Source organism: Mauremys reevesii, linkage group 1 (genome assembly GCF_016161935.1).
Source record: "Mauremys reevesii isolate NIE-2019 linkage group 1, ASM1616193v1, whole genome shotgun sequence".
NCBI classification, from domain to species: Eukaryota; Metazoa; Chordata; order Testudines; family Geoemydidae; genus Mauremys; species Mauremys reevesii.
In genome coordinates this window covers 235,851,529-235,878,883 of record NC_052623.1, presented here as the reverse complement: position 1 = coordinate 235,878,883, position 27,355 = coordinate 235,851,529, and the positions used below count along the sequence as shown (strand labels likewise).

The following is a 27,355-nucleotide window of genomic DNA, read 5'->3' as shown; positions in this document are numbered from 1 at the left end:
TTTGGGAACCTGAAATATGGTAACCCTACAGCTGCTAGTGACCACTATATTTTGTCTGCTTCACAGTTTCTTCAGATTCTTGCAATGTTTTTAGAAGCTCTAAACCTCCATTGTTTCCAGCAGGCCCTTGAAATCTGGAGGGAGAAAGCCTTGTAGCTAGAGAGACTTTTCTTTGTCTCATCTTTGTCTTTGTCTTTTCAGGTTTGGCAGAATTATAAACTATTGAAAAAATTACTATTTCCTTTCTTTTATTTGCTTTCCTCAGAGAAATTTGGGCAGCTTGCCAAAATAATAATTGACTATGAACATTTTGAAGAGTCAGACCTGTGCCCATGCAGAAGCACCACTTAATTGCTGCTAGAATGCCTGAGAGCTGCCAGAGCAGTGGGGTAAGAAGAATGAACAAGGCACTGTTCTCTCTCCTGCCACACTAATCCTGGCACATGGCCCACACCTCCTATCTTATTTCTCTCTGGGAGTACCACATGAGGTGAGAGACTCCCCAGTTTCCAAGGGGGAGAGTCAGGGAAAGCTGGGGCAGATCCCCTGGTAGAGTGCCTCGATTCAGCAGCTAATCCCATTCTCCAGGGGCATCACATGGAGCAGGAGCCAAAAGAGTGCTGGGCTGGACTGGGCTTCCCCCAGACATGCCATTGACCTAATATATGGTGCCATCATCCCTCCTCTAGAAGAACAGCCTTCTCCTGCTGCTAGCTGATGTAGTTAGTCCTGTAGTTTAAATAGTGGTGATCTGTATTGCAATGCTGAAGGTTCAAACTCTGATGATGATGATGTATGATGCATATAACGGAATCTGATTTTGACCTTTTTCCTTTAAAGAAAACCTAGGTGTTATCTACAAAAATTACTGTTATAGAGGTTGCAAATCGAACCAATTTAAAGTCAAAGAATGCCAGATTTATGGTTGTCCACATGGATTCCACTCTTGGTGGTTAAAACAGTTGTACATTTGCATAGAGATAGGTACTAGGAGTGCTACTTAAGATTACAGCACAGCCCTACCAAAGCAGGTATTGGATCTGGAAGCCTCTTCCAAAGAGCAGTGTCTTTTAAATTAAGTGTGGACCAAGCTCTATTTAGCAGCCCTACAAACTTCAGAAATATGGGCAATCTTTAAACAGGCTGGCATGTGCTCTAATGTGGCTGGATCTAACTTGGTTAACACATAATATGTCTTTATACAGTTGGAGTCCCACTTAGATAATCTAAGAGGCTACAGTCTGACCCTTAATCCTCTCTGCAACGGCCACAAACAATCTAGGTGTGTTTCTGAATTACTTTGTCCTGTCAGTTTATAGTCCTTACTATATCAAGTGTAACGAGGAGTCTGGTGTGTGAAGTATATCAAGTGGTTGAAGTTTAGCTTCTGCTGAGGTAGAATGAGGCCTGAGGAAGAAAACAGGAAGATGAATAAATGGTTCATATGGAACATCTGAAACGTCTTTGGTCAGAATTACCCATAAAGCTGATTTAATGGCCACTAAAAGGCACTCTTCATAGATAAGTGGCAAGGTTGCTAAGGGCTTAAAGGAGGGACCCATCAGTTTGCTTGAGGTCCTAAGAGGGAGGTAAAAAATGAATAAAGGCCCTTAAGGAAAATATATTATGACATTGATAGGAGTGTGATGTGCTGATATTGCTGCTAGAGCTGACCGAAAGTCCAGATTGTTTTAGGGCTAGTAGATGATCCAGTATTGCTGATATAAGTGATGTCAAGGGAGAAAATGAATGCTGAGATGCCCAAATAGAAATCATCTTCCATTTAGCTCTTCCAAGTAAGTCTTGTTGACTGTTTCTCACTTTGGAGCAGAATATTGTGAACTTCAGCTGAACAAATTCTTTCAGGAGACATCATCAAGGCAGCATCCAGGATGTCAGATATAACAAAGCTGGGTCCAGGTGAAGGATCTGACCATTGTTCTGCTGGGCAGAGCAGGTAAGGTGATAAGGTGGGAGAACTCTGTTGAGAGGTTCATCAGATCCAAATACCAGAACTGCTGGGTCCATTCTTGTGCTATCAAAATTATCAGTCTTGCATCTTGCTTCAGAACCCTCATTATCATGGGATTGGTGGAAAGGCATACATTCATCTCGGTGACCAATAGATGAGAGAAGTGTCTGTCAGGGAGCCTAGGCTCAATCCCCCTTTGGAACAAAATGTCTGCCACAGTAAACAAGAAATGTCAGATGGGTCTATTTCTGGAAATCCCCACTTGTGAAAGGTGTTCTGCAGGACTGAGCCTATGATAGAGAATTCGTGGTTGTCTGAGAACTACCTGTTAGGTTGACCTGCCAAAGTGTTTTGCAGGTCAAGAAGGTGCAGAGCCAATGGTGCACAGATGATCTTGCTCCCTCTTGCCAGAACACATAGCTGTGGTGTTATCTGTCAACACTTGGACTGTCAAGTATCAGAGGGGTAGCCGTGTTAGTCTGGATCTGTAAAAGCAACAAAGAATCTTGTGGCACCTTATAGACTAACAGACGTTCTGCAAGAGACTTGGACTGTGAATCCCTAGACTAGTGGTAAGAACTTTGCATGCTAGGCAAATGGCTCTGAGCTCTGGGACATATACTCCAGGTGATCTTCCTGAGGGGACCACAGGCCCTGAGTTTGAAGGGGATCTAGATGACCCTCCCATGTCTGAATGGAGGCACCTGTCACAGCAGTTTTAGTAGAAAGAGGTGAAGAGACAGGTATTTCCTTGAACACTGGTATTGTCTCTCTCCAACAGTTTAACAAGGAGAGAACTTCTTGAGATACCATGACCATCATGTTCATGTGGTGAAGTCTAGCAAACTGCATCACGTGGGTGCATGAAGCTATGTGTCCCGGACATGTAAGTCATGCTCTTACTGATGTTTTTGGGTGTATTTGAAGTTGGTTGATGAGGCTTACTATTGTCTGGAATCCTTTTTGTGGAAGATAAGCTCTTGTTGACATGTAATCTAACACAGCTCCTATGAATTCTAGGGTTTGAGTGGGAGTAAGCACGGATTTTTTTTCTGACTTTCAGACAAAGAAATAAAGGTCATTTGAGTTGTGTTGATCACCTGATGGGGTTATCTTCCTTGAATCAACCAGTTCGCAAGGTACGGATACATTTAAATTCCATGTATCCTAAGATGAGGTGCCACAATACAAAGTTGTGGCAACACTCTGTACTGATAGTGAGATGTTCCTATCAGGAATCTGTGGGCTGGATGAACAGATCCGTGAAAGTAGGCATCTTGCAGGTTGAGAGCTGCAAACCAGGATTGAGGATCTAAAGATGGAATTATAGAGGCCAGAGTCGCCATTTTGAACTTGAAACAATTTGTTGAAACATCAAACATTCAGAATGGGATGCCAATCCCCTTTATTTTTTGGGATGAGAAAATAATGGGAATAAAACCCCTTTCCCCTGAATTCTAAGGGCATCTCCTCCATCACTCTCAGTTGTAGAAGGGAGTCTGCTTCTTACTTTAACCGTATCTCATAAAAAGGATCTCTGAAAAGGAATGGAGAAGGAGGACAAGATGTAGGAAGGAATTGAAGTGGATAGAATACCCCCTTGTTTCAATTTCCAGGACCTATTGGTCCAAGGTAATCTGAGTCCAAGCTTCCCAAAAATAAAAGAGAGGCAGTTGCCAAAGGCGGAGGAGGGAGAGAGAAGGCAAGAGATCTTCTGATGGTTCTGCCAAGCTCTCAACACTAGTGTCAAATCTGCTGGTTGGTGGAAGACACAGATTGTGCAGCGGCAGATGGTTGTTGTTGCTGGAAACTGCTTTCTTCTTGGTGGCTCTGATATTCTTTGAGGCTGCTAACAGTCCTGGGAAAAGAAACACTGCATGAAGGAAGTCTGGTCTGGCTTGCTTCTTCTTGGGGCTGGAACACAGAGTCCCAGGGAGCATAGAGTCACCCTTGAGTCCTTAAGGATACAGAGGGCCTTATCAGTCTTTGAATTAAGAAGTTTGTTGCCCTTAAAAGGAGGGTCCTCAGTTGTTGTTTGGACTTCCTTGGGACTCCCTGAAACTGAAGCCAGGAAGATCTTCTCATGGCCAGCTAAGCTGCAATAGTATTCACTGGTTTGTCAGAGGTGTCCAGCATGGCCTGTGCCGATGTGCGGTTTATCAGCTGTTCTTCAGACATGATGATGTTAGCGCCCCTCTGTGTTCTCAAGATTGTCTGTCAGAAACTGAGACACTGTCCCAGTTCAGATATTTGTATTTGGACAGAAGTGTTGTGTAATTAGCCATGCACATCTGGAGGCTGATCGATGAATACACTTTGAATCCAAATGGATCCAGTCTCTTTGGATTTCTCTCCCTAAATGTAAATTTGTGAGGTCCCTGCTGCTTCGACTTCTCTTGGATTGCAGCTATCACAAATGACCCTGCTATTTGGTGGGAATAAAAGTACCCAAATTCCTCATAAGGGACTTGGTACCTCCTGCCAGCTTGCTTGGATGTGGCTGGAATGGATGCTGGCTTGTGCCACAGGTCTTTCATAGGTTCCATCAAGCCCCTCCTTTATAGGCATGACAAGCCTTCCAAGCATGGATGTATGCAAGATGTCCAGCAGTCTGTGAGGTTTCTCCTGCACCACTTCCAGATGTATATCCAGAGTGTAAGCCATACACTTTACGAGGTCTAGAATGCCTGATGTCATCAGCTGAAGAATGCAGTGTAGTAGCCGTGTTGGTCCCAGAATATTAGAGAGACAAGGTGGAGGGCGAGAGAAGGCAAGAGATCTTCTGATGGTTCTGCCCAGAATATTAGAGAGACAAGGTGCATGAGGTAATAGCTTTTATTGAACCAAAGTCTGATGGTGAGAGAGACAAGTTTGTGGTGATAAGCCATACATCCAGTATCTCTAGTCAATCTATGATTTTTAATGTCCAGTAGAGTTATGAATTTAAGCTTTATGATACTAGATTCATGGCTTATTACAATGGTGGCCAAATGGTGGCTAGCGAGCCACAGGTGGCTCTTTTACAGTTTAAGTGCAGCTCAAGGAGCCCCCCTCACACCTGCCTCCCCCGCCATTTTCCACCTACCAGACTGGATGTGGGGAGCCCTGCAGCAGGGTGGTGGGGCTAGAGGCTCCTGCCAGAGACAACTGGTGCCTGAGAGCTGGGAGGGGTCGGGGAGGAGAAGGCACAATTTAAACATTCAGCCCCCTCAACAACTTGAGTCACACACACACAGGGACTCCCTCGCTCTTGCCCTCAGTGGCCTCTCCCTGCAGTTCCCAGCTGTTTGCTGCTGCCTCTCCCTACAGTCACAGCTCCCAGTTTGCCGGCTCTCCAGGGAGGGAGCCTGGCCACATCATGTGACCAAGCAGAGCCAGCAAACCCTGGCAAAAATCTGGTGGCAGGGGGCATGTGACCCCCCCTCCGAACCCCACCAGGCATGCCCTGGCTCTCAAATTTCTGAAGATTGTCATAAGTGTCTTGGAGGGCCAGTAAGTTTGGTCACCCCTGGCTTATTACAACAATCTGTAACCCAATGACCCCTCCTTTTTATCCTATGACTGCAGAGATGTTAACAAGCCACTCTACCTTGAATGGACCCTTACAAAATATGCTAACTACTTAGGCTAAACTATCAGTTCCAGCATGCATTCAGCTGTGACATTCAGAGTGCCTTTTCCAGACCTGAAGAAGATCCCTGTATGGCTTGAAAGCTTGTCTCTCTCATCAACAGAAGTTGGTCCAATAAAAGATGTATCTCATACATCTTGTCTCTCTAATTAACTTAAGATGGCATCCCACAATGTACTGCCTCATTGGGAGAGGATGAGGAGATCACAGTGAGGAGCAGTTGTTCTTGTAGTGCTATTGCTGTAGTTACTTAATCACTTTCCTTCTCCTGCCTTTCCAGGATCTGAGGCTGCAATAGCTAACCTGGCTGCATTGGTTTATATTGCCTCTTTGGGGAGGGAAAGCTAACCCTACAGGAGACATTAAAACCAGAATCTGACTAACATAATCTGTGTTTGCTAGAGCAGGGCTGACCCCAGGAGGGTGCGGGGCCCGGGATTTAGGTGTGGAGTTTCTAATCTGCCGAGAGGTGCTCCCCCTGGCTCCGCCCAGGCTCCACCTCCACTCTACCCCTTCCCCCAAGGCCCCACCCCCTCCCTGCTTCTTCCTACCCCCGTTCTGCCTCCACTCCTTCCCTGCCAAATTCCGCCCCCTCCCCCGAGCATGCTGTGCCCTTGCTTCTCTCCCCTCCCCGCCCAGTGCCTCCTGACACCATGAAACGTCTTATCTGTGGTAGGCGCTCAGAGGGAATCACACAATATCACTCCTTTTAATACTCTTTTTATTATATGAGCCTCTTAAAATTGTAAGAAGAATACTTTAAAAAATTCTCTTCTAATAGGACTATAGATTTATTCTGTAATAGTCCTTCAAAGTTATAGTTCCAAAGTTACTTTGTGTTCAATAATTTATTAGAAGTATGAACTGGATTCCACCTGAACTGAACTTTTGCTAACTAGAAACAGATTCAATTTATATAATTTAAGGGAATCCAGCAAAAATATTCATAATCCAACTTGAGTACCTCCAGTCTAAAAGCACAAAAATCCTGTTAAAAGAGATAGCCGTGTTATGCTGTATTTTTTCAGATCTTCTGGTTTATATTTTAATTTACACAGAAAATGCAGTTCATCTAACATATTTATTCTTTTATCAAGTATCCCTTTTTAGTTATTCTGTATATGTGGATTTCTGTATATGTGGATATGCATGTATTTATCAAAAGCAAAAACCTGTGTTATATACAATGTAAAAGTCATTAGTCAATGAGAATCAGAAAATGCAAAAGATACACTTCCAGAATGAATGTGTTATTTCAGCTTCACTACAGAGCCTAAGCCAGATATATATATGATAACAAACAGTAATGTATTAAGCTAGCGTACACATTTCACAAGAAATAGAGTGCAGTGTGGCTAAATGAACACAGTTGTCTGGCCTGCAACTCTTGCATTTCCTAACTTCTAGGACACAACCAAGAGTGCATGTGCACCTAGCTGCATTACCTTGTGTTATCTTATTTACACATGCAAACCAGGTAGCTAGGCAAGCAAGTAGCTGATTTGTGGGCACAAATGCAGTAATTTTGCATGTACCCTGAAAGCCCTTTAGAAATGGTCCCACATAAATGAACAGTATTATATCTCATTTATGAAGAACCAGACAAATTATATTGGTTTTATCACCTCTGGATTTTCCTCCTTTTTCTTTTTGGTAGCAGGGGGTCCCTGAGGTGACTCTTCAGGAGGTTTCTTTGTTTCCGCTTTATTTTCTGTCTGGGTCTGGACTTGAGGCTGAATGATGATAACCTGCAAAATAAAGAGAGCCGAGTTCACTATACAAAACAGATTTCCCGGCTGAGTGCCCAACCTCGATCCTTCATTGAAGGGTGGTGTCAAGCACTTGCTAAACAGACAATAAATAAAAGTCACAGGCCAAAATTTTCAAACCTGGATGATTAACATTAGCGTCCTAAATCTATATTTGGTTTCCTAACGAGAAGTAGCCTGGTTTTCACAAGAGCTCAGGCACTCCGCCTCCTTATGGAAGTCAAAGGGAGCTGCAAGTGCCTCCATCTCTGAAAATCAGGCCACTTCTATTTAGGTATCTGACATTGATTCAGGGACCTAACTGTGGGCATCCACGTTTGAAAGTGTTGAAAGGCTTTACGTTCATTTATTTATTTTTATTCCAGATACAAGCAAGAAAGATGTAAATGCTGTACACTCAGGCCTGTTACACAGAGGTAAATCTTGAGTAACTCTGTTGACATCAACAAAGTTACTCCAGATTTGCACTGGAGTAACAGAGATCAGAATCCTAAAAAGTATGTTTTATGGTAGGTTTCCAATTTGTCTAAAAATACAGTAAAATGTACATCCCTTCTGAACTACAATTCATTCTTGTGCAGCACCATCCATAAAGAAAGTGTTACACAGCCCTTCACGGTATTTACGTGTGTGTGTGTGTTAGTTAACACACTGAACCCTGACATTCTGAGAATCAAAAAAGCAGACTTATACTTTGCAGATTCAGTATCTCAGACGTAATTAAAAAACACTGAGGAACAAATTACTGACCACAAAACTATCCATGTGACTTCATATTATTACCAAAAATTTCCTAAGGATTATGACAGACCTTCCCAAGATCATCTTTCTGATGATGTTTATTGGATTTGAACATTAGGCTTTTAAAATCTATTTTATTCCTAACTTTTAATCAATATTACTCAGTTACCATACATCCAATCTCCAGGTACTCATTTTAAAAAATTCAAGTGCTTACGCAGGGAAGAATTTTTTATTATTGGTAACCAGATTATAGAAATAGAAAAATAAATGTTAGCTACAGAATCACACCAAAGATGCCTACTTTGCGTATTTACTTAAAAGTCATCCTATCTTCTGTGCTCTTTCCTGTCAGCGTATTAGACCTTGTCTTGCCAACAAGTTCCAAAGTAATGGGACCTGTGGTATCTGAATTACACTGAATGTCTTTTGGATATGCCAGTCTTCATTCAAATAGAATCTGGTGTCACAGATGCACAATTCTTGCATTTCAAAGCTTAGCAGCTGTGCAAAAAGTAAACAGGTATTTCATGACTGGATTTTTTTTCTAGGAGTTCAGCTGCTGATCAGTTATGAAATCCTGAACTCTCATCTCTTATGGACTTCTTCCAGAATTGCAGAAGAGAACACCTGGCTACTTTATATAGCCCGGCAGCGTGCTACATTTGAAAAGACTACAGAATCAGGTTCTATAATTAACATTATTCTTCTTTAATTGAAGGGAAAATCAATAGGAAATTTGTGTCTGCTGAGAGTTTGAGAGTTTCATTAATTATGATTGGACTAAGAGGAAGGATGATCAAATGGTTCCAAAAATGCCAGGCTACACAATGATCCACTTACATTCCCAGACAACCAGAAAAAAATGTAGGTACACTAATAAGCATCTAGTATCTTTCATGTGTCCCCTTAAGACTTTTCTCACTGCTTTCTGATTATTCACTTCAAAAGGAACAGTTGACATCACTCTATAAAGGGCTTTCCAAACTACTGGGAATATATTGCCTACACCTGCAATATAATTGTTGATCTTGATGTAAAGATGCACTGCAATTGCAAAACCTACCTTGCTGTCAGCACTAATGAGGAGTGGTTGCACTTTAATGCTATCGTTGACCACAGAGACGGTAGCGCTCGTGCTGATAGGACTTGCATTGTTCGGGGAGGTGGATATAATAGCATAGGCCACACCTGCACTGCTCAGAGGTGATGAGATAGATGTAGACTCGGCCACACTTTGTGACTGGCTGTTAGGCGTCTGTACATGGCTGACAGTATTATTGGCAGTGGGGAGGGCAGGGCTAGGGTTTTTGATGCTCACTACTGTTGCCTTTTGGAAAGTAGGAGGCTGTTTGGAAGGTTGGTCTCTGCATGGGGAAATAGGAAGGCTGTCTGGAATCAGGGTCTTTGGCCTAACCTATAAATAGAGAATTAGAAATTATTAGACAAAACCTAACATAGTAACAAATAAATCATATAAACACACTCTACCAACAGCACTTCACATTGCATTAGCAATGTAGCAGGGTGTCTAAAAATACTGCATAGCAATTCCAAGTAGAAAGTGATTCATTTATTGTATTCCAAATTCTGCCTAGCTGAGTCATTTCCCAGTCCTTAACTCACTGCAACACTGAATAAAAGAACAAAAGTAAATTCCTTACTTTTATTAGCAGATATCCATACAAATGCTACTCAAGTCACACTCTGTTTACATAGGCCAAAGACTTTTCAAAGGTATGGACATTCCAGAATGACATAATTTCTTGTGCTGAAAGAAACTATATTCTTGCTATGAATTAAAGGGTGGGAACTGAATCATTAAGGGAGTTCTGGGAATGCATCTACAGGAACAGTAAATGAAATCTGAGCATGTCATATTGTGGTAGAATAGTAAATGAAGATCTTTACTTATGTTTCAAAGGTGCACAGTTTCTAATAGCGTGAAGATTGTTCTTTTAGGTTCACAAAACAAAAACTGAACTTAATATTTTACAATTATGAGTAAAGGGCTAATTTGAGGCTGGAATTGAGGAGGATTGCAATAGAGGCTTATCTAAAGGAAGGGGGAAAAAAATCTGACAAAGTTTGTGAAGAAGGTGCAGCCCATACTCTACAAAGGAGACTAGGAATGAAGGTCTTAGAAGACTGTGTTCAGCTAATGTGATATGCTGCTTCCATTGGTAAAATTAATGCAATCCTGTCAACATGACTCATACTTAACAATGTGTTAAGTATGGGTTCAAAATATAAAAAATTAAATTGCTATGCAGGAAGTTAACTTTACCCTTAGCTCATTCATTACATGGCCATATAAAACACACAGGGCTCTGACTGTTTATTTTGTCAGTCACTGCTTGCACCTTCCATACCATGAAACAAAAATGATATTTCATAACAGACATATATTGGACACAGCTGTTTGTGTCACTATACCTTAGCTTACAAGAGGCATTCCAAAGATATTATCTTCAGTCTTGAGTTTAAAAGAACAGTTAAATGAAAATGTCCTGATTTACTTGAACACCCTGCATGATCTTTCAGGACATCCTTCTGTAGGTTTCAAGCAGGAGAGCATACCCAATGCTCTTTGCAGAAGATATTAGGAGTGCCCACAAGGCCCCATGCAGTCATATATTTTGCTTATGCTCATTAATTATTTGTATTATGGTAGCGCTTAGATGCTTCAAATGTGATCAGGACCTATGCACTGTACATATAGTAGGGTATGATAGTGCTGTGAACACCTTACAATCTAAATAGGCAAGACAAACACAAGGTAAGAGGGGAAACAGAGTCACAGAGAGATGAAGTGACTTGCCCAGATTCACTCAGCAGGTCAGTGGAAGAGCCAGGAACAGACTCCCTGTCCAGTGCCCCATCCATTAGGTAGTCATATTATTTCTTATGTGCCAAATATGACATCAAATTAATTTTTATGATTCTCCGCTACTGAACACTTTTATTTAGTTATGTAATAGGGCATAAATCTTCCCTGAGCCTTGCCTCTGTTTTCTGTGGTTTATATAATTTGACATCTTCAGATGAAAGAATTTAGACAAGTCCAAAGGCCAAGATTTTCAAAAATACAAGCCTTACAGTTAAGGTCCTAACTCCATGTTGAGGCAGAGGTGCTGAGCTGTTGGCTGACCAATACTTTTGAAAGTCAGGCCGTTGCCTATATATATGGACTTAGGAACCTACCGGTAAACTCCTATTTTAAAACATCTTGGCCTATGTGTTTTGCAAATTGGGCCCCCCAACACTGACAGCAACGCTATAAGGTAGCTATTATCCCCATTCTATCAATGGGGAAAACTGAGGCACAAACGCTGACAGAAGCTGTTATATAACCCAGATCTTCTGGTTATCCTCCTATGTTTTCACTACAAGATTATGCCTTTTATTTCCTGTGTTATGTCCTGTGTAGATCAATGATTGGTTACTCATGTGTCATGGCAGAGTCACAGTTACAGAAATATAATTATGCAAGAAACTAGCACTCATGAAACTTTGCCGTTGAGAAACTGAGCACTCAAAAGAACTTCAGTTATAGTTGAAAAAATTCAACTTTAACTCTGACCCATTGGTCTAATATCTGAGGATTATGACCTCACTTTGAATCATCAGAAAATTGTTTTGACAATTAATACAATACATATTAGAAAATGGAAATATCTACAGCGAGACATAGTACAGGACTTCAGATTTGGCTTGTGTAAATCGTATTGAGATTTATAAAACAAATCAAGTTGGAAGAAAACCAGCTCCGTAGTTTTATTTACTCAAAACTGTCATTTCATTTACTAATATCTGAAATGTCTGTTGTTTCTGCCATTTTAAATTGCATTTTATAGATCTGTTACTGTATATTAATCAAAAACCTAATAAAAACTAAATATAAAAATGGTCATAATATATACATTGGTTATTCTATTAAGGGTAATACGTAATATCACATATTATCCACAGTACAATATATCTATTATACACTTTGTGTGCAAAATGTACAAATCTATATCACTTTGCTACATAATAAAACCTCTCTGCACAAATAATTAAAAGGAATGAATTGTCCAAAAAAAATATTTCCTATATGGTTCACCATGTTGAAATATCTCTATTATTCCACAAGACTATGGTTAAGTATACATTGGACATTTTCTGCCACCTTGTGATAAAATAGGGGTACTGCATTGTCTTCATAATCACCAACCCCTGCATATTCCTAGACGAGATTATTTAATGCTGTGAAAGTGTATTTATTTATTTTAATTTCTACAATAAAAAGGCAGCCTATGCAAAAGCTCTGGGCATCCCTGGCACCAGTGCAAAACCAACATAAAATTAAACAGCTACTCAATAGTAGCTACTCAATAGTCCAAGAGGCAATAGGACACAACCCTCTACAGAACTCCACACACAAAACTCCTTTCGCCCTACCCTCCATCAAACGCCACCCTTTGAAGCTAACCTCCTAAGTAAAACCACTACTCAACAGCTACACTAAAGGATTAAAAGATTTCTATTAAACCTCCACTTAAAAACAAACTGCTACTGTATTATTGTAAAACTACCACTGTCAATCAGGAAGAAAAAACGTGGAGAACAAGATTAGTGTAAATTCCTTGGCAACCCTGAAAATTTGCAGTTTAAATTTTGGCGATGGAAGTCAGAACAATTAAGTAATCAGAGCAGCAATATTCTGGAAGGTACAATGTTTTTATGGCAACTGACAGTCAACAAAGTGGGAATTGGAGGAAGACAGAGGTGGGGGGTAGGGAATACGTTGCTAAATACATGGACTGTTTCAAAAATATATTTACTGCTGAACATTAACACAGACTTGATGGCACCTTATACATACTGCAGGAGGCATCACAGGTAAGGAGCCAAGAAGTTTAGAAAAGGAGAGAAAAAAAGAATAACAAATAGAATGTATGTTGTGAAGAGAACAGTTGCAACTGGTGAACACAATGCAATTAGTGTTTTTCCAATAAAAACATTGTTCATTTAATACGTGACAGCTGTCAAAACATTGTGTGTGACTACCAGTACTGGGACCATATAGGAGAAGAGATGCCCCGTTTCTTGTATATAATGATTTCAAATACCTACGTTGTTAGTGAATGTATGTAGTGCCACAATAATAGAAATGCTTGATGTTAGGTGGTAGTATTCATGTATCCAAGGTATCTGTCACACTACCTGGCAGGAGAGTGCACTTTTCAAGCAGATGTTCCCAGACATGAGAATTCAGTATGTGGGTGTCTGCTTTTCATGCAATAACAAGAGGTCCGATCCTGTGAGATCCTCTGCACCTCCTGTGAATTGCCAACTCAGTTCCCACTGATCTCAAATGGAATTGATGGTACTCAGCTTCATATCAGGCTCTTGCACAATATCAGGCTGCTTTTGGAGGTTATTCACACTTTATTTTCACTTCACCTTTGCACTCAGCTTAAAAACAAAGACTCAAAATGGACTTAGCAAAATTCACATGTCACAGAGGCAAAGTGCTTCTGGCAGAGGACAGAGCTCTTCAATTCTTAAACAGCTTTAGAGGATAACACTCCCCCAGAAAATATTAATTTTTATCAGCCATTGCTAATGTAATACGGTCTAATCATATGTTTAGCTGGTGAAAAGGGATACAATTTTATCAACTTCAGTGGTGCTGCAATTCATTGACACCAGCTGATGATCTGGATCCATTATTTTTTTTAAGTCAATAGCCTTACATTCAGAAGTTTCACACAAGGAAGGTTCTGCATGAATTTACAAGAGCCTGGCATGCACTAAAATCAGGGTTTCCCAAAAAGCTTGAAATCTTAGTGTCCTCACCACACTAGTTTTTATACACAAGCATTTCCTTCCCTGAAAGCCTCCTCGAGATCTTTAGCTTGGTCTAAGATGACAGTAACAAACAATCTGATCAGAATTCCCTAACTTAAAGTTTATTTTTCAGTCACACATGTAAGTGCATGTGACCAATCAACCAAACATATTTTTTTCCTTTCTGGTGGTGGCGGCAGGGAAGAGCAGGGACAATGAAAACCCCCTCAGTTTAGTGACTGTTCATTCCCAATATGGGAGTGACCTATTTTCTTGCTAGAAGGCTGGTGGGACTCTCCTTAGAGTCCATCAATGCCACTGATGATACATTGGCTGCAGAGGTCACTGCAGAACAATATCAAGTGCACCACTCTACCTCATGAAGGGGCAAGCAATCTCTCTCTCCCATGCTCCCACTCCAATCCAATTTGGGGAGTGGTTCAACACTGTGGATTGTATTACCATATGGGTTTGATTTCCCATTTTGCTACTAACTAATAACTTTCCTGTAGTGAAAAGGGATACTGAGATTATACCTCTGTTCAATTTCTAAGGCAGAGCTATTTGATTTAGTTTTCCTTCTCTAGGAGCGCCCTCAACCTTAGTCACTGCTAATGAAATTGAGCTGGTGCTGAATCAGCACTGCTGATAACTTTCATGCTAAAACTTGCGGCCACTACTTTTTTTGTGACTGGGCAGTCAGCTCGTACAATAAAGGCAGGTGGGAGTCTTGTCTTTAAAAACGCTTTTATATGTCTTTTGCACACAAAACTATATTTTCATATGAACATTCCAAGATTTTTGTTAATGAAGTGTACATTTTCTATCCAATTGTACTGCCTATATTATTTGGCTTGGTATTGTCATTTTTTCCTGTTTGCGCTGAATTTTGTTGATGTTTTAGATTGCTGTTTGTCTTTTTAAAGTAGACAACTGCCATTACAGCCGCAAACTAAAATCAATGTCATTCCAACGGTGATTGACTAGGGACTGAGGTTAACAGGGATTTCTGCTATTTTCTTCCTGAGGGACAGATTCTGTCTTTGAATGCATAGGAAGGCCCTCATTGAGCCACGCATATATCATCTGAGGGCAGAATTTGATCAAAACAGGTCATTTACTGTATGCCCACATCAATACCCCTAATTCTACATCCTTCAGTGTTATAAGTCAGTTCCCTTCTTGCTGAGGCACTCATCTGTGGTTTCTTTCAATTCTTTAAAAAAGCTGTGTATCCAGTCTCCTAGGTGCATTAACATTCATATTTATTAAGGGCTGCAAGAACAATATGTTTCCATGTTTTCTGCACGCACAAAATTAGTGAATATTAAATACTACAGCATGGTTCTAAGTTTAGTTCTACACTGGTGGTTCTCAACTAGGGGTAAACGTACCCCAGGGGTTATGCAGAGGTCTCCCAAGGGGTACAACTCATCTAGGTATTTGTCTAGGTTTACAACAGTCTACGTAAAAAGCACTAGCAAAGTCGGTACAAACTAGAATTTCATACAGACAATGACTTGCTTATACTGCTCTATATACTAGACACTGAAATGTAAATACAATATTTATATTCAAGTTGATATTTGTAATTATATAGTAAAAATAAGAAAGCAATTTTTCTGTAATATTCTGCTGTGACACTTTTGTATTTTTTTTTGTAAGCAAGTAGTTTTTAAGTGAGGTGAAACTTAAGTGAGGTGGGGTACACAAGACAAATCAGACTCCTGAAAGTGGTACAGCAGTCTGGAAAGATTGAGCAAGCCACTGTTCTATGCCATACTAATTAAGTTACCTGAAGTTAGATTAGGCATCTCACCCTCCACTAGAATTCCAGCAAGTCTCTCTGGAACTACAGAGAGGGTTATGTCCCAGAAAGCTGTATGCGATCCCCTCATAGGATTCCAGTCCTTTTCTCCTTTGAATTTCTAATGATGATTTTACCCAATTCAATTACATCACACTTTGATTCAAACAGTGAAACACGATCTTCTCCTTGTGGCACAAGTAAATTTAACATTTTATGCAACAAATATTTCTTTTGGTTCCCTTTCCTGTTTCAAAGTTTTCTTGAATTCTGACTTGTATTTAAATATTTTTTCACTCTTTCTACTGTTTATGTTCATCCCTCAAACATTATGCTTAAAATTAATTACTGTAGTGAGTTTTTTCTCAGACTTCTTGAAAGAGTTCATTATTATGCAAACAGAGAGAGCCCTTACACACACTAATCTGTAACATTTTCTCTTCTCTACAGCCCCATCTCCTAGCTTGGGCTATGACTACACTAGACATGTTTTCACTAAGATTTCCAACAGTTGCTACCACTGGGAGGGCTAGAATATGTAGAGCTTCTGCAGCTGTGGGCATTTTTACCACTGTGTTGTCTGCCTCTGCTCAAAGAAGGTCTAGATGACACGGTGACAAACGAGCTAGAGGTCACTGCAACCTTGTCTATATTAACTACTACTGGAGCTGCACCAGTGCTAGCAATGTGATATTATCTGTACTGCAGTAGGCTAGGGAACCCAATCACAGACTAAGACCACATTGTGCTGGGCACCATATAAACACATAAGAAGACAGTTCCTGCCACAAGGAGCTTTCAATTGAATGATAGGCAAGCCCATACTAAAATATACATATTAAACTCACATATCAGATACAATTCATATAAAATGCAAGGCAGCAACAGTCATTCATAGCAACAAGAGAAATACACACAGAATTTATCTGAAGTATGTGTGTACTTGTTTCTCCACCTCCACTAATCTTAATGATAGGAGCACTGTAGGCCTTTGCTGGGATACTGTCTGCACTGTTCTACCACAGATGTTATGAGCAAAGCACTCCCAATCCCTGCCTTCAACTAGGAGGTGGAAAAAGAGGTCAGTGAAACAGGACATCAGAGTCTGATTCAGCTCCCACTCAGATTAATGAGAGTTTTTCCATTTATTTGAATAGGAGTGGATTGGGCCCAAATTTATCTTAACTGAAAAATAAAACAAAACCGGAGGTTTGATTTTAGTGTCCCTACCATTATTTAAATGTTTATTTGAGGGAGTATATCACCTTGTAAGACTGCTCACACTTCATTGGATACAGTATTTCTTTAATTGTCACTTAAATGACTGTAAAATTACCAGATTATTATTTGTATTGTAGGGACACACAGGAACCATAGGCAGCGCATGAGTTTTTCAACTGGGGAGGCTACTCCCATGAGTGCCAGAAGCTCCATAGAAGTGGGGAGCCACCAGCACTTGGACTGTGGCCCTTCCCCCCATGGCCCCAACACTCCCCTCTCCCTATGGCCCCACCCACACTCCGTCCCAGGCCCCTCCCAGACTCTTCCTGCTCCCACTCTGTCTCTTCCCCCGAGGCCCCGCCCACTGCTTCCTCCTCTCTGCCCACTTCTTCCCCCTCCCCGATTGCTTGCCCAATCACTTTTTTCCTGCCTTAAGGGTGAGAGACGGGTGTGGGGACAGGGAGCAGAGAGGAGTGAGCGGTGGGAAGGCCCTCAGGGGAAGAGGCAGAGTGGGGATGGGAAGAGGCGGAGCGGAGGCTGGGCCTCAAGGGACGGTGTGAATCAGGGTTCGGGGCCACAGTCCAGGAGTCGGTGGCCCTCCAACTTCTAGGGAGTGCCCAGGTCTCCTACTCCCCAGGTGAAAAGGTGGCAGGGCAGCAGGCCTCCAAAGGGAGGTGACCCGCATCCAGCCTTTGCCCCCTGCCTGGCCAGCCTTTTTTATTTTGGGGAGTCTTAGCCTTCCCAAGCCTCTAATACGCGCCGCCCATGCACTCAGGGACTCCACTGTGCTAAGTGCTGTAAAGATACACAAGAAAAAGATTTTTTTTTTGTATTTTGTTTTAAATAAACCCAACCTGTGTTTCCAGAAGAGAACAAAGAGTGCAGTTTAATGAAGGAGTGCATTTCATTTAACTGGAAATCCCAAACAAGATATGATGAGGAATAAGGTGGTGAAGGGGGGATTAAATTCGTTGACATCCTAAATTATAGAAGGAACTTCCACACTTGTCTGTAACAAAAGCAAAATATAAGAGCTCTGTCAAAGAGGCTTGCTTTTAGCGTTAGTGAAGGCCTAAAGAAAAAAAATTGTTTGTATTTCACAACGAACTTATAGTACTGATTACCCCAGCCTAATCTTTGTACTTGTGACTGAAAAGGGAAGTTTTGAGAATGTCAACGTTATTTTTATGATGATTAGGAAACAATCAAAATTATGGAACTGTCTATAAGCCTAGGGAGGGTGGGCGATGGGCAGAATTGTTGCTGGCTGGAGAGAAAGGCACGGCTTGAAGAAAGAGAATTAGAAACTGTTGAAAGGTGAGTAGGGAATTGGATAATGTGGTTCTATATAGACTGGCTAGCTCATCTTCATTTTCATTCTTCAGTTTTCACGATGAATTCTCTATGTGGCTGTTTCTCATTCTAACTATAGTAAGTGTGAAAACTGATGATTAATACTGCAGAACAGGTGACTGGTATTTTATAATCACTGAACTACAATGTATGAATGTCTGACTCAACATGCCTGAAGTCAAAAGGAGTGGTAGAAAACATGTAACTGAATGGACTGAAGTAATGAAAACTGATAATTCTTCAAAAGTAAACTGTTAATATTGTCAAGAATTGTTAAGTAACAAGATATAAAGGATTCGTGCTCTTCTCAGAAAAGTGCAGAAAATCAGCTTTTTGTAATTCTTCAAGATCAAATGTAGAACTGAATGACAGTTTGTCTACTTAAGAAGAACAGAACACTGATGACCATAGCAGTGTGACATCTGTGATGCCATCACTGTCACCTTAATATTAATTTAAGTCCCTGTTACAGGTTATCCAGCAGCTCTTCAACATCTTCTTTCATGAACATTCTCTGTTCATCTTTGACACCCCAAAATGGCAAAAATGAATATGTGATTACGCCATAAAACTGAAAAGCAAACTTGAACTTGATATGGAAACTATAACCTTCTTTTATGCCTTCCACAAACTGAACAGTGTAAAGAAATAATTGAAGTGCTTTTTCCTCAATGTACTCCTCCAGACACATTTTAATTCACAGGTCTAATACTAAATGCATGTGAAGAAACAATATAAAAGAATTAAAAGAACCAACACTGACATTAATATTAGGTGATTGCTCAGACATGAGAAATGACTTGCTAATGGCTACAGACGGAAAAATGCATTTCCACTTACTGCTGTTAACTCTGTATCTGAAAAGAAAACTACTGAGTATTGTGAGCAACTTGCTGAAGATGACATACAATGGAGGTCTTTGCCATTTGCCCAGACAATACAAATACAATTAAAAATAGGAAAGAATTTCAGGTGCAATCATTCTAAACCTGTGTGTTCTGTACACTATTTAAGAGAAAGTAAAGCACACTGTGAAAATTCAAAAATATTGCTGCCACCCATAGCCTCTTAGCTGATTGTCTGAAAATGCGATTTACTGCAGCAGCTTCATAATGACACCTGAGAACGAATATCTGAATTTGCATCCAACTACCGTAAGGTATGCTGAAATTTCCAATGAGCATGAAGAGGAATTTCATCAAAATAAAGCAAGCATTTTACACAAATAAAACAAGCATCTTACACAATGAGGGATTCTAAAGAGAGGCACTAAACTTAGTAAAAAAAACTTACTAAAAGCAACTAAAGGTTTCAGAAGGACATTACTGATCAACAGGCTGAAGAATACTATCAGAATACTATCAGACGTAAGAATGAACTCAAACCACACAAGGAAAAAAATCAAAAAACAATTCACGAGCTACTATGGAACCTGCCTACTACTTAGCAAGCATGACCGATTCCCAAATAGGTTGGATCATGATTGAACCCAGCACCAGAAGAAGAGGCTGAAATGTGACTGATGTAATTTAATCCTGTTTCATCCTTCTATTCTAGAATATTAAACAGAAGATCTGGATCTCTACTTCAAACCTTTTTTGTGAAGGAGATGAATTGTGTCCCAAGTCAACCAGTTAAAATGACAGAAAGTTGCCCGGGGGGGGTGGGGAGATCAAGGTTCGATTAACTAATTTACTTGCTTTAAGTGTATGGGTCTCTAAGGCCAGAAACAACAGGCCTAACTAGTTCATAGACTGGGAATCTCTCTAGTTGCATCCTTTGCAGGCCGGATTTACACCTTCTGCGCCCCTAGGGACAGCATCTTCAGCGCCCCCTCTTTTCCCCCGCCTACAGCTGACCTTCATATTGCACACAGTTTTAGAGAGGTAAGATACCTCTAGAATGTCAGTGCCCCTAGGAAATCGGGCCCTGATCCTTTGTTTTATTTACAAGGTTGTAAGCTTTTCATTTAGGACAATCTAAGGACCTTTTCAGGTTTGAGATTCATTTTGTATAGCATATTTATTGCTCATTTTGCTTTTCCAGTTCATAAAATACTTAGTAGTTTTCTTGGGGTCTTTCACTGTTTTCACCCCAGTGTTCCTCCTTCCCCAACCATAATCACACACTCCTAGAAGAAAACCTAGTGGTTTGTTTTTTTCCAGATTGGGAAAATCACAACCATGTTGCTTAACTAGCACTGAAGCCAAGATGTTCAGTAATTTCCCGGTTCAAGCCTTTAGTTTTTATTCAGTCAACTGTGTGCGCTATCTGTGACAGGGCTGGACACCAAAGAAGCATATAAAAGAGTAATTAAATATCAGATTTGGAATTCAGTTCAAATAATTCCACACAAAAAATTAAAATAGTATTGTTACCTGAGGTAGCACTGCTGGTCCTTGTCCTGCCAACCTCTGCAAGGAGCTGACCTGAGGAACTTTAATGGGCACTGCAGTGATAGTTCCCAAAGCCTGCCAGAAGAAAACAGTTGAACAGGGTTTGAAACAATGGCACTTTCAAAGTTCTCCATAGACAGACTGAAACCTACCCAACTATTCTCTGCCTGTATTTGGCTCTCCGTAGTTGGAAGTAACACACTGTAGCATTTCAGTCCATTTGGAATTCTCTCTCCCTCCCTTCTTCTGAGACAGAGAATTGTTTCCCCTCTTTAATCTTCTCTTAAAAGCATCCTTAATTATGATCTATTATCTCTGTGGAACATTTTGCAATACTGAGTACGAAGGATTTGTCTTGTAATGCATACCATCCTAGTTATTTTAAAGGTATTTTAGTACCCTGTCAAGTTCAAGGTTTGTTTGCGCAGTAGCATGTTTTCAAAAGTGATCCAAGGAAAAGAGATACATGCTGCCTTCATTTTTGAAAAAGTGGGATTTAAAGATGTTACATTACACATTGCCAAGCTACCTTTAAAAGTTCAGTGAGTTTAAAGAGTATATTTTATTTTTATCGTAAAAACAAGATTTGGTATATGCTGATCTGTTACAGTCCCATCAAATCCAAAAGCAGAATGCAACCTATGGAGGTGCAATAGTGTATCAGTAATCTAAAACAGCTACAGGATACACTCATTTTGAGCCAACATGTCAGTTACCACGACTCAAACATACTCTACCTATACATTCTTCTCTTCTTTGTGTTACAATTGTTTTCAATATTTAAAAAAGACCTGGCTCTTCATTTCAACATATATGAGATTTACTTCAGACATATTGGGTAATTGAGGTGATACTTGATACCCAGTTATTTTCTTTATGCTTTGAGATTGCAATTGGTTATCAGTAGGCTGGAGAGTAACATACATTTCTGTGATGAGAGATTAGAAACACCTCTCCCTCTGAAATTTGTTTTGATCCATTCCTATGCTCTCCTAACCCAACTATTCCATCATCCAAATCTACAAAACTGTTTTATTTTGTATTCAGCAAAGATTAGAACTTGAACTGGGAGTAGTTGAGTCCTATAGACCAGTGGAGTTCACAAGTTTGTCTTTGCAGTGTCAGTGCTTCTGTAGCTCTTTCTTTCTCTCTTTCTCTCAATATTTCTGCAAGAACAAGTTCTTTTTGAGTACTAACCAGAAATGTCCCTCTGAAAAACAGCATGGCAGGCTACAATGGTGCCTTGAGAGAAACACAGTGAGCTGTTTTTACATCTCCTTGTAGCAGTGGGATTAAATTGTACCTCCATGTGCAAATGAAGACCTTTGCATCAGAAGGGGAAAGATCAGGCAGTGTTTTCACCGTAGTAATCCCATATAGATTACACACAGCAGCACCACTGGAGGCTCACAAGTAGAGGCTGTATTGTGGATTATCTGAATCACCACCTCCTCCTGTCTCCCTACCCAATCAGTGCCAGGCACTTTTGGTGTGTGATGTTGGTCTCCTGCAGGCCCTGCGAAAAAAGGAAAATTATAGCCACCTTCTACTACTCAGCTTCCATCCCAGCAGACACTCCATTGCTGGGGACTCAGCTCCTTCCTTTATGCCAGTATAAACTGGAAACGAGTGAGCCCAGCCCTTCTGCCCTCTAAGGTGAAAACGAAAAAGAACATACAACATTTCAAACAACAGTGGAGGAGATGACAGTTTAAATTAGCTACTGGCATACGATTCAGATTCTCCCTCCATTCCAACCTTCTTTGTAGTTAGAATAATGAGGTCACTTCTGTTAGAATAATGAGGTTACTAATGTGCCTGTACCAGGGTGATCATTTACTGGTGGCCCCGTTGTGGTCAGAGGTCACTCTGCAAGCACCTTGGCCCTTTAAGCCCCTCTTGCATGCCTCACATGGGCTTTCATGGAGATAACAACATCCCCAGCCTGTGGCTGGTTTAATAACCACCACAGTTCTTAATAATCCTCAGGGTTCCAAAATAAAATCTATCCCCACACAACAGTCCACACTCAGCTCTGGCGTCTTCTCTCACAGCCAGAGCTCTTCTTCTGTCCCAGTCTCTTCTTATAGCCTGTCCTCCCAGGTCCTCCTCCCAGGAGCCTGAGTCAGCCGACTTGGCCTCTGAGATTTGGAGCCATGGTTTTTTTATTGCATTGTAGACATACCCTTGGTCTCAGGGTCTTTCCCCGCAGGAGTCCTTCACACTCCCTGTGTCTCTCTACACTTTTCTGTGCTTCCCCCATTAATTATTACCGCTTCCTGCTGCTATTTATAGGGCAATCACCCTGCTCTCTCCCAGATGTGACACATTGTGTAATCAGGGTTGGCTGGACTACAACTATGAACCACTCTGTTACAGTGCCCAAACAGTAACCTAGAAACAGCTGGACATTCACAATTTATCTTAGACCACAGAATGTTTTCTCTTAAAGTCATTGGTTCAAAATCATTGAACCCTATTGGCTATTCAGCAGCCTGGGTAAAATGAGTTAGTTGTCTGCTCTGTTTCTCTTGGTGAAGCATAAAAGGCACTCTTGCTGGTAGTCTCACCAGATGGCTTAAGGGCAGAGAGAGCGCTATCTTGCAGGTAGTACATTGGCTACAGTGTAGTACATTGACAGGATGGCAAAGGAAAGATCACACTGCTGCTGTCCATGCTGCGCACTCTGTGGCCATAGGATTACCTTTCCCAATAGTGTTAATGTAGCACCTTCTGTGAGCATTAATGAGGCTATTAAAAAGGCACCCCTTCCTCAACAACTGGGCCTGATTCTTCAGTGGTCTGAACCCTGAGTCATTTACACCAATGCAAAGCAAGTCTTAAACACTGCCCTTTGGATTTTACACCCACTCTACCCTTGTATGAATGATGACAGAAGGTACAGGGCAGTCGACCTCCAACCTCTCCAACTAAAATCTTGTTCATGACTGTTCTAACATTTAGAGTAAGGATGAAGAGATCCCATATGTACGCATGCCCTCTACTAGCAAGTTAATATAAAAAGTCCCCCACTTCTCTGAACTGGAGTCAAAATGGTTCCATCTTTCATTATCAACTAATTTTAGACATGCAGCTACATATACTGAAAATACACCATAAACACACAACAAAATGGTTTTCAGATTGCACAACAGTGCATCCCAGATTAGAATAAAAAGTGTTGCTAATGAAAGGATTGGGAATTGAACATGAAACAAGGAGTCCAATTAACCAAAAGTTATTTAAGAAACAGCTGTCAATAAGAAAGATGCTGTAAACAAAATTCCATATTGAAAAGACCTTTCTTGGACTTCTTCAAATATGTGATCTTAAAAAAACAAACATAAACCTCTAAGAAAAATTAAGAGTTTCCCCATCATATTCCTCTGAAAAAAGACCCATCTTAACCTATGTATGCATTATAGAAGCAGTTCTGATACATTTACAATACAGAAAGATTGGGCCAAAAGCAGTACGGGGATGGGAGGAGAAAAGGGGAACTCCAGAAGCTACTTTGTACTATATTCTTAGTTCATTGCTCTGACATCCATGGACAACACATTCTGGCTGTGTTTTCAAATGAAGCTATCATTAGTCCTGTCACCTACACTCTCAAAAAATGCTCTAGATTTATTTCCCTGAAGAAGCTCAGAGTACTGCTGCTACCTCTCAAGAGAATGAAAACAAATTATGGCATTCTTCAGTTATGAAATTTTCAGTACAAGAGATGCAGCTTAGGGTTTACCAACTTTTTGATATTAAAGAACTGCTGTTTAAATATTTAAAGGGACATTGCCAGGGTAAATCTCACATGTCGAAGGTGGAAGAAAAATCCAAAATATTCTTACATATATTTCTTATAGCATCAAGGAATACAAAAAATTGAGACAATTTTAAAAAATACAATTTACTTTTCACTATTTGTGCTGTTTGCTTACTGTTTATCTCTCTTTGTTTGGACAATTAAAATAGTTCAAGTCAGCACATTAGCAGAATAATAATAATAATAAAGAATAAGTACTTTGCACTTATCTATAGTGCCTTTCAGCTAAGATTCTCAACCCCTTTGCTAAGGTGGGTTAGTATTATCATCTCCATTCTATGATGTCAGAAATGAGGGTCAGAAGCAAAGTTAGGTATCCAGGGTGAAGAAGTGGCAGAGCTGGGCACAGAAGACAGATCTTCTAATCCAGGGGTGGACAAACTACAGCCTATGGGATGCATCTGGCTTGGTCGGGGAGGGATAGCTCAGTGGTTTGAGCATTGGCCTGCTAAACCCAGGGTTGTGAGCTCAATCCTTGAGGAGGCCACTTAGGGATCTGGGGCAAAAATTGGTCCTGCTAGTGAAGGCAGGGGGCTGGACTCGATGACCTTTCAGGGTCCCTTCCAGTTCTAGGAGATTGGTATATCTCCAATTATTACCTTTGCCAGCCATTTTAATCCGGCCCTCCAGCTCCTGCTGTGGAGCGGGGTCTGGGGCTTGCCCCGCTCCGGCGCTCCAGCTGAGGAGCAGGGTCAGGGGCCACTCCACATGGCTCTTTAAAGCAGCAGCATGTCCCCGCTCTGGCTCCTACGCATGGGGAAGCCAGGGGGCTCCGCTCCACATGTTGCCCCTGCCCCAAGCACTGCCCCAGCGGCTCCCAATGGCCAGGAACCACAGCCAATGGGAGCTGCAAGGGTGGCGCCTGTGGACGGGGCAGCGCACAGCAGAACTGCCTGGCTGATCCTTCACATAGGAGCCGGAGAGGGGCATGCTGCTGTGGCTTTCGGGAGCTGCTTGAGGTAAGCACTGCCTGGAGTCTGTACCCCTGAGCAACACCCCGCGTGCCCCAAACTCCTGCCCCAAGCCCTGATCCCCCTCCCATCCTCCAAACCCCTCGGTCCCAGCCCAGAGCACCCTACTGCACCCCAAACCCCTCATCCCCAGCCCCACCCCAGAGCCTGCACCCCCAGCCGGAGCCCTCACCCCCTCCTGCACCCCAACCCCAATTTCGTGAACATTCATGGCCCGCCATACAATTTCTATACCGAGATGTGCCCCTCAGGCCAAAAAGTTTGCCCACCCCCCTTCTAATCCCAAAGCCTCAGGTGTTACTCCAGTTCCATGTTGAACCCCTTTTAAACTTGAATAGCAGAGTGGTGAATCAAGCTCTAGCTACCTGAAACAATGCCTCCATGCTGATTCGGGGATACAAAAAAAACGGGGGGGGATCTTGGTCACAGTTCTTATGGAAGTACTGAGGTTTAGGAGTAAGAGCTGAAATATGAGGTGATGTGGTTCATCTTTAGATCATTCCTGTTTCTCAGTAACGTAACTTGGTGCAGACCTGGAGTAACAGTGGTGAATCAGGTCCCTTGCTCTCAGCTTCAAATATTCGACCACACTGTCTCCATGAGGACTGTAATCAAGATCCCCCTCTCCACAAATGTGGATAATTTGTTTTTCCCCTTCAGAGATACCAGCTATCTCATAAGCGACCCATACATTCCATGGTGAGCGTAGGTTGGGCTTAGCCTCTTGTCTCTCACTGCTGCCATTCTATCCCTTTCTTCCATTTTGGGTGTCTTCCCCCCTCCATTTGTCAAAAGAGCAAGCTGGTGCACATTCTTATAAACCTTTAATTAACAAGCTGAAAAGACATTTTTCTGGCAATGCCTGACCTTTAAGCACTTTGTATGAATTTATCGATACCAGCAGAAACAATAATTTAAAAGGTTATTTTATGAGTGCAGAATAGTTTATAGCAGCACTTTTGTCAAGATAAATGAGTTTCTTATTACTACATTTACAGCTCTAAGCATTTTAATAAAAAAGGACCATAAAAGTCAAAGATAACTTCAAATCTCTCCTTTATCTGCAGTCTGTGCGGGTTTCTGGTGACCCCCTGAAATACCTACACTGCTATATACTTCTAGTATGTGAAGGAAGCTGGTAATGGAGGGAAGGTTAAGAATCCTTATTCAGTTTACCCAAATTCTTTTGATTTGATATTACATGTTTAAGCTAGATTTAGGGGTTTTTTATTGAGAGAAACTTTTAAATACAGACAAACTAATTTACCTTTCACAAATATTTCCTGATATGGCAACCCTTGTACTGAGGGGCACCTATCCTAAGCTTTTGTGCATGGGAATTCACCACCCTAGCCTATACATAGGGCACAGGGTAGACCCACAATCACTATCCTAGACCCTGGGCTGAAACGGAACCTCAAACCTTATGTCTCCCATATACTGATGTTAATGGTTAATGGATACACATGATCACAGATCCTATGGTCACATCTCCAGCCTGCTTCCAAACTCTCCCTGTGGTGACCTACACAGAACAGAGTCCAGTTCTCTGGCTTTCAGGAGGGTCTCCTTTCATGACCAGTCCACAGCAAGTCCACTGAGTTGGAGACCTTCTGCAGCTTCTATATCCTGGGTAAATGACACCTAACAGCAGGCTTTAAAGAGGTAGCACTTGAACATGGCTTGTGTAGTCACAACAGAGTGCTGGGAGAGAGCTCTCCCAGCACTCTAAAAAAAACCACCTTCACGATGAGGGTAGCTCCCAGCACTGGTACACTGTTTACACTGGCGCTTCACAGCACTGAAACTTGTTGCGCTCAGGGGTGTGTTTTTTCA

General features: G+C 41.3%; 1 protein-coding gene across 10 annotated transcripts in view; it reads right to left on the bottom strand.

Moving 5' to 3' along the window:
* The window catches only part of PHF21B (PHD finger protein 21B), a 214,773-nt gene that overhangs the window by 29,545 nt on the left and 157,873 nt on the right, over positions 1 to 27,355 (bottom strand). For all 10 annotated transcript variants that reach the window (XR_005599423.1, XR_005599418.1, XR_005599424.1 and 7 more), the window contains 3 exons: positions 20,708 to 20,800; positions 9,180 to 9,530; positions 7,229 to 7,351 (listed from right to left, as the gene is read on the bottom strand). Coding sequence is in view for 7 of the 10 variants with exons in the window: in XM_039541628.1 (XP_039397562.1) it covers positions 7,229 to 7,351; positions 9,180 to 9,530; positions 20,708 to 20,800 (567 nt within the window). In the remaining 3 variants the exon portion in view is untranslated. The remainder of the gene's footprint in view (positions 1 to 7,228; positions 7,352 to 9,179; positions 9,531 to 20,707; positions 20,801 to 27,355) is intronic.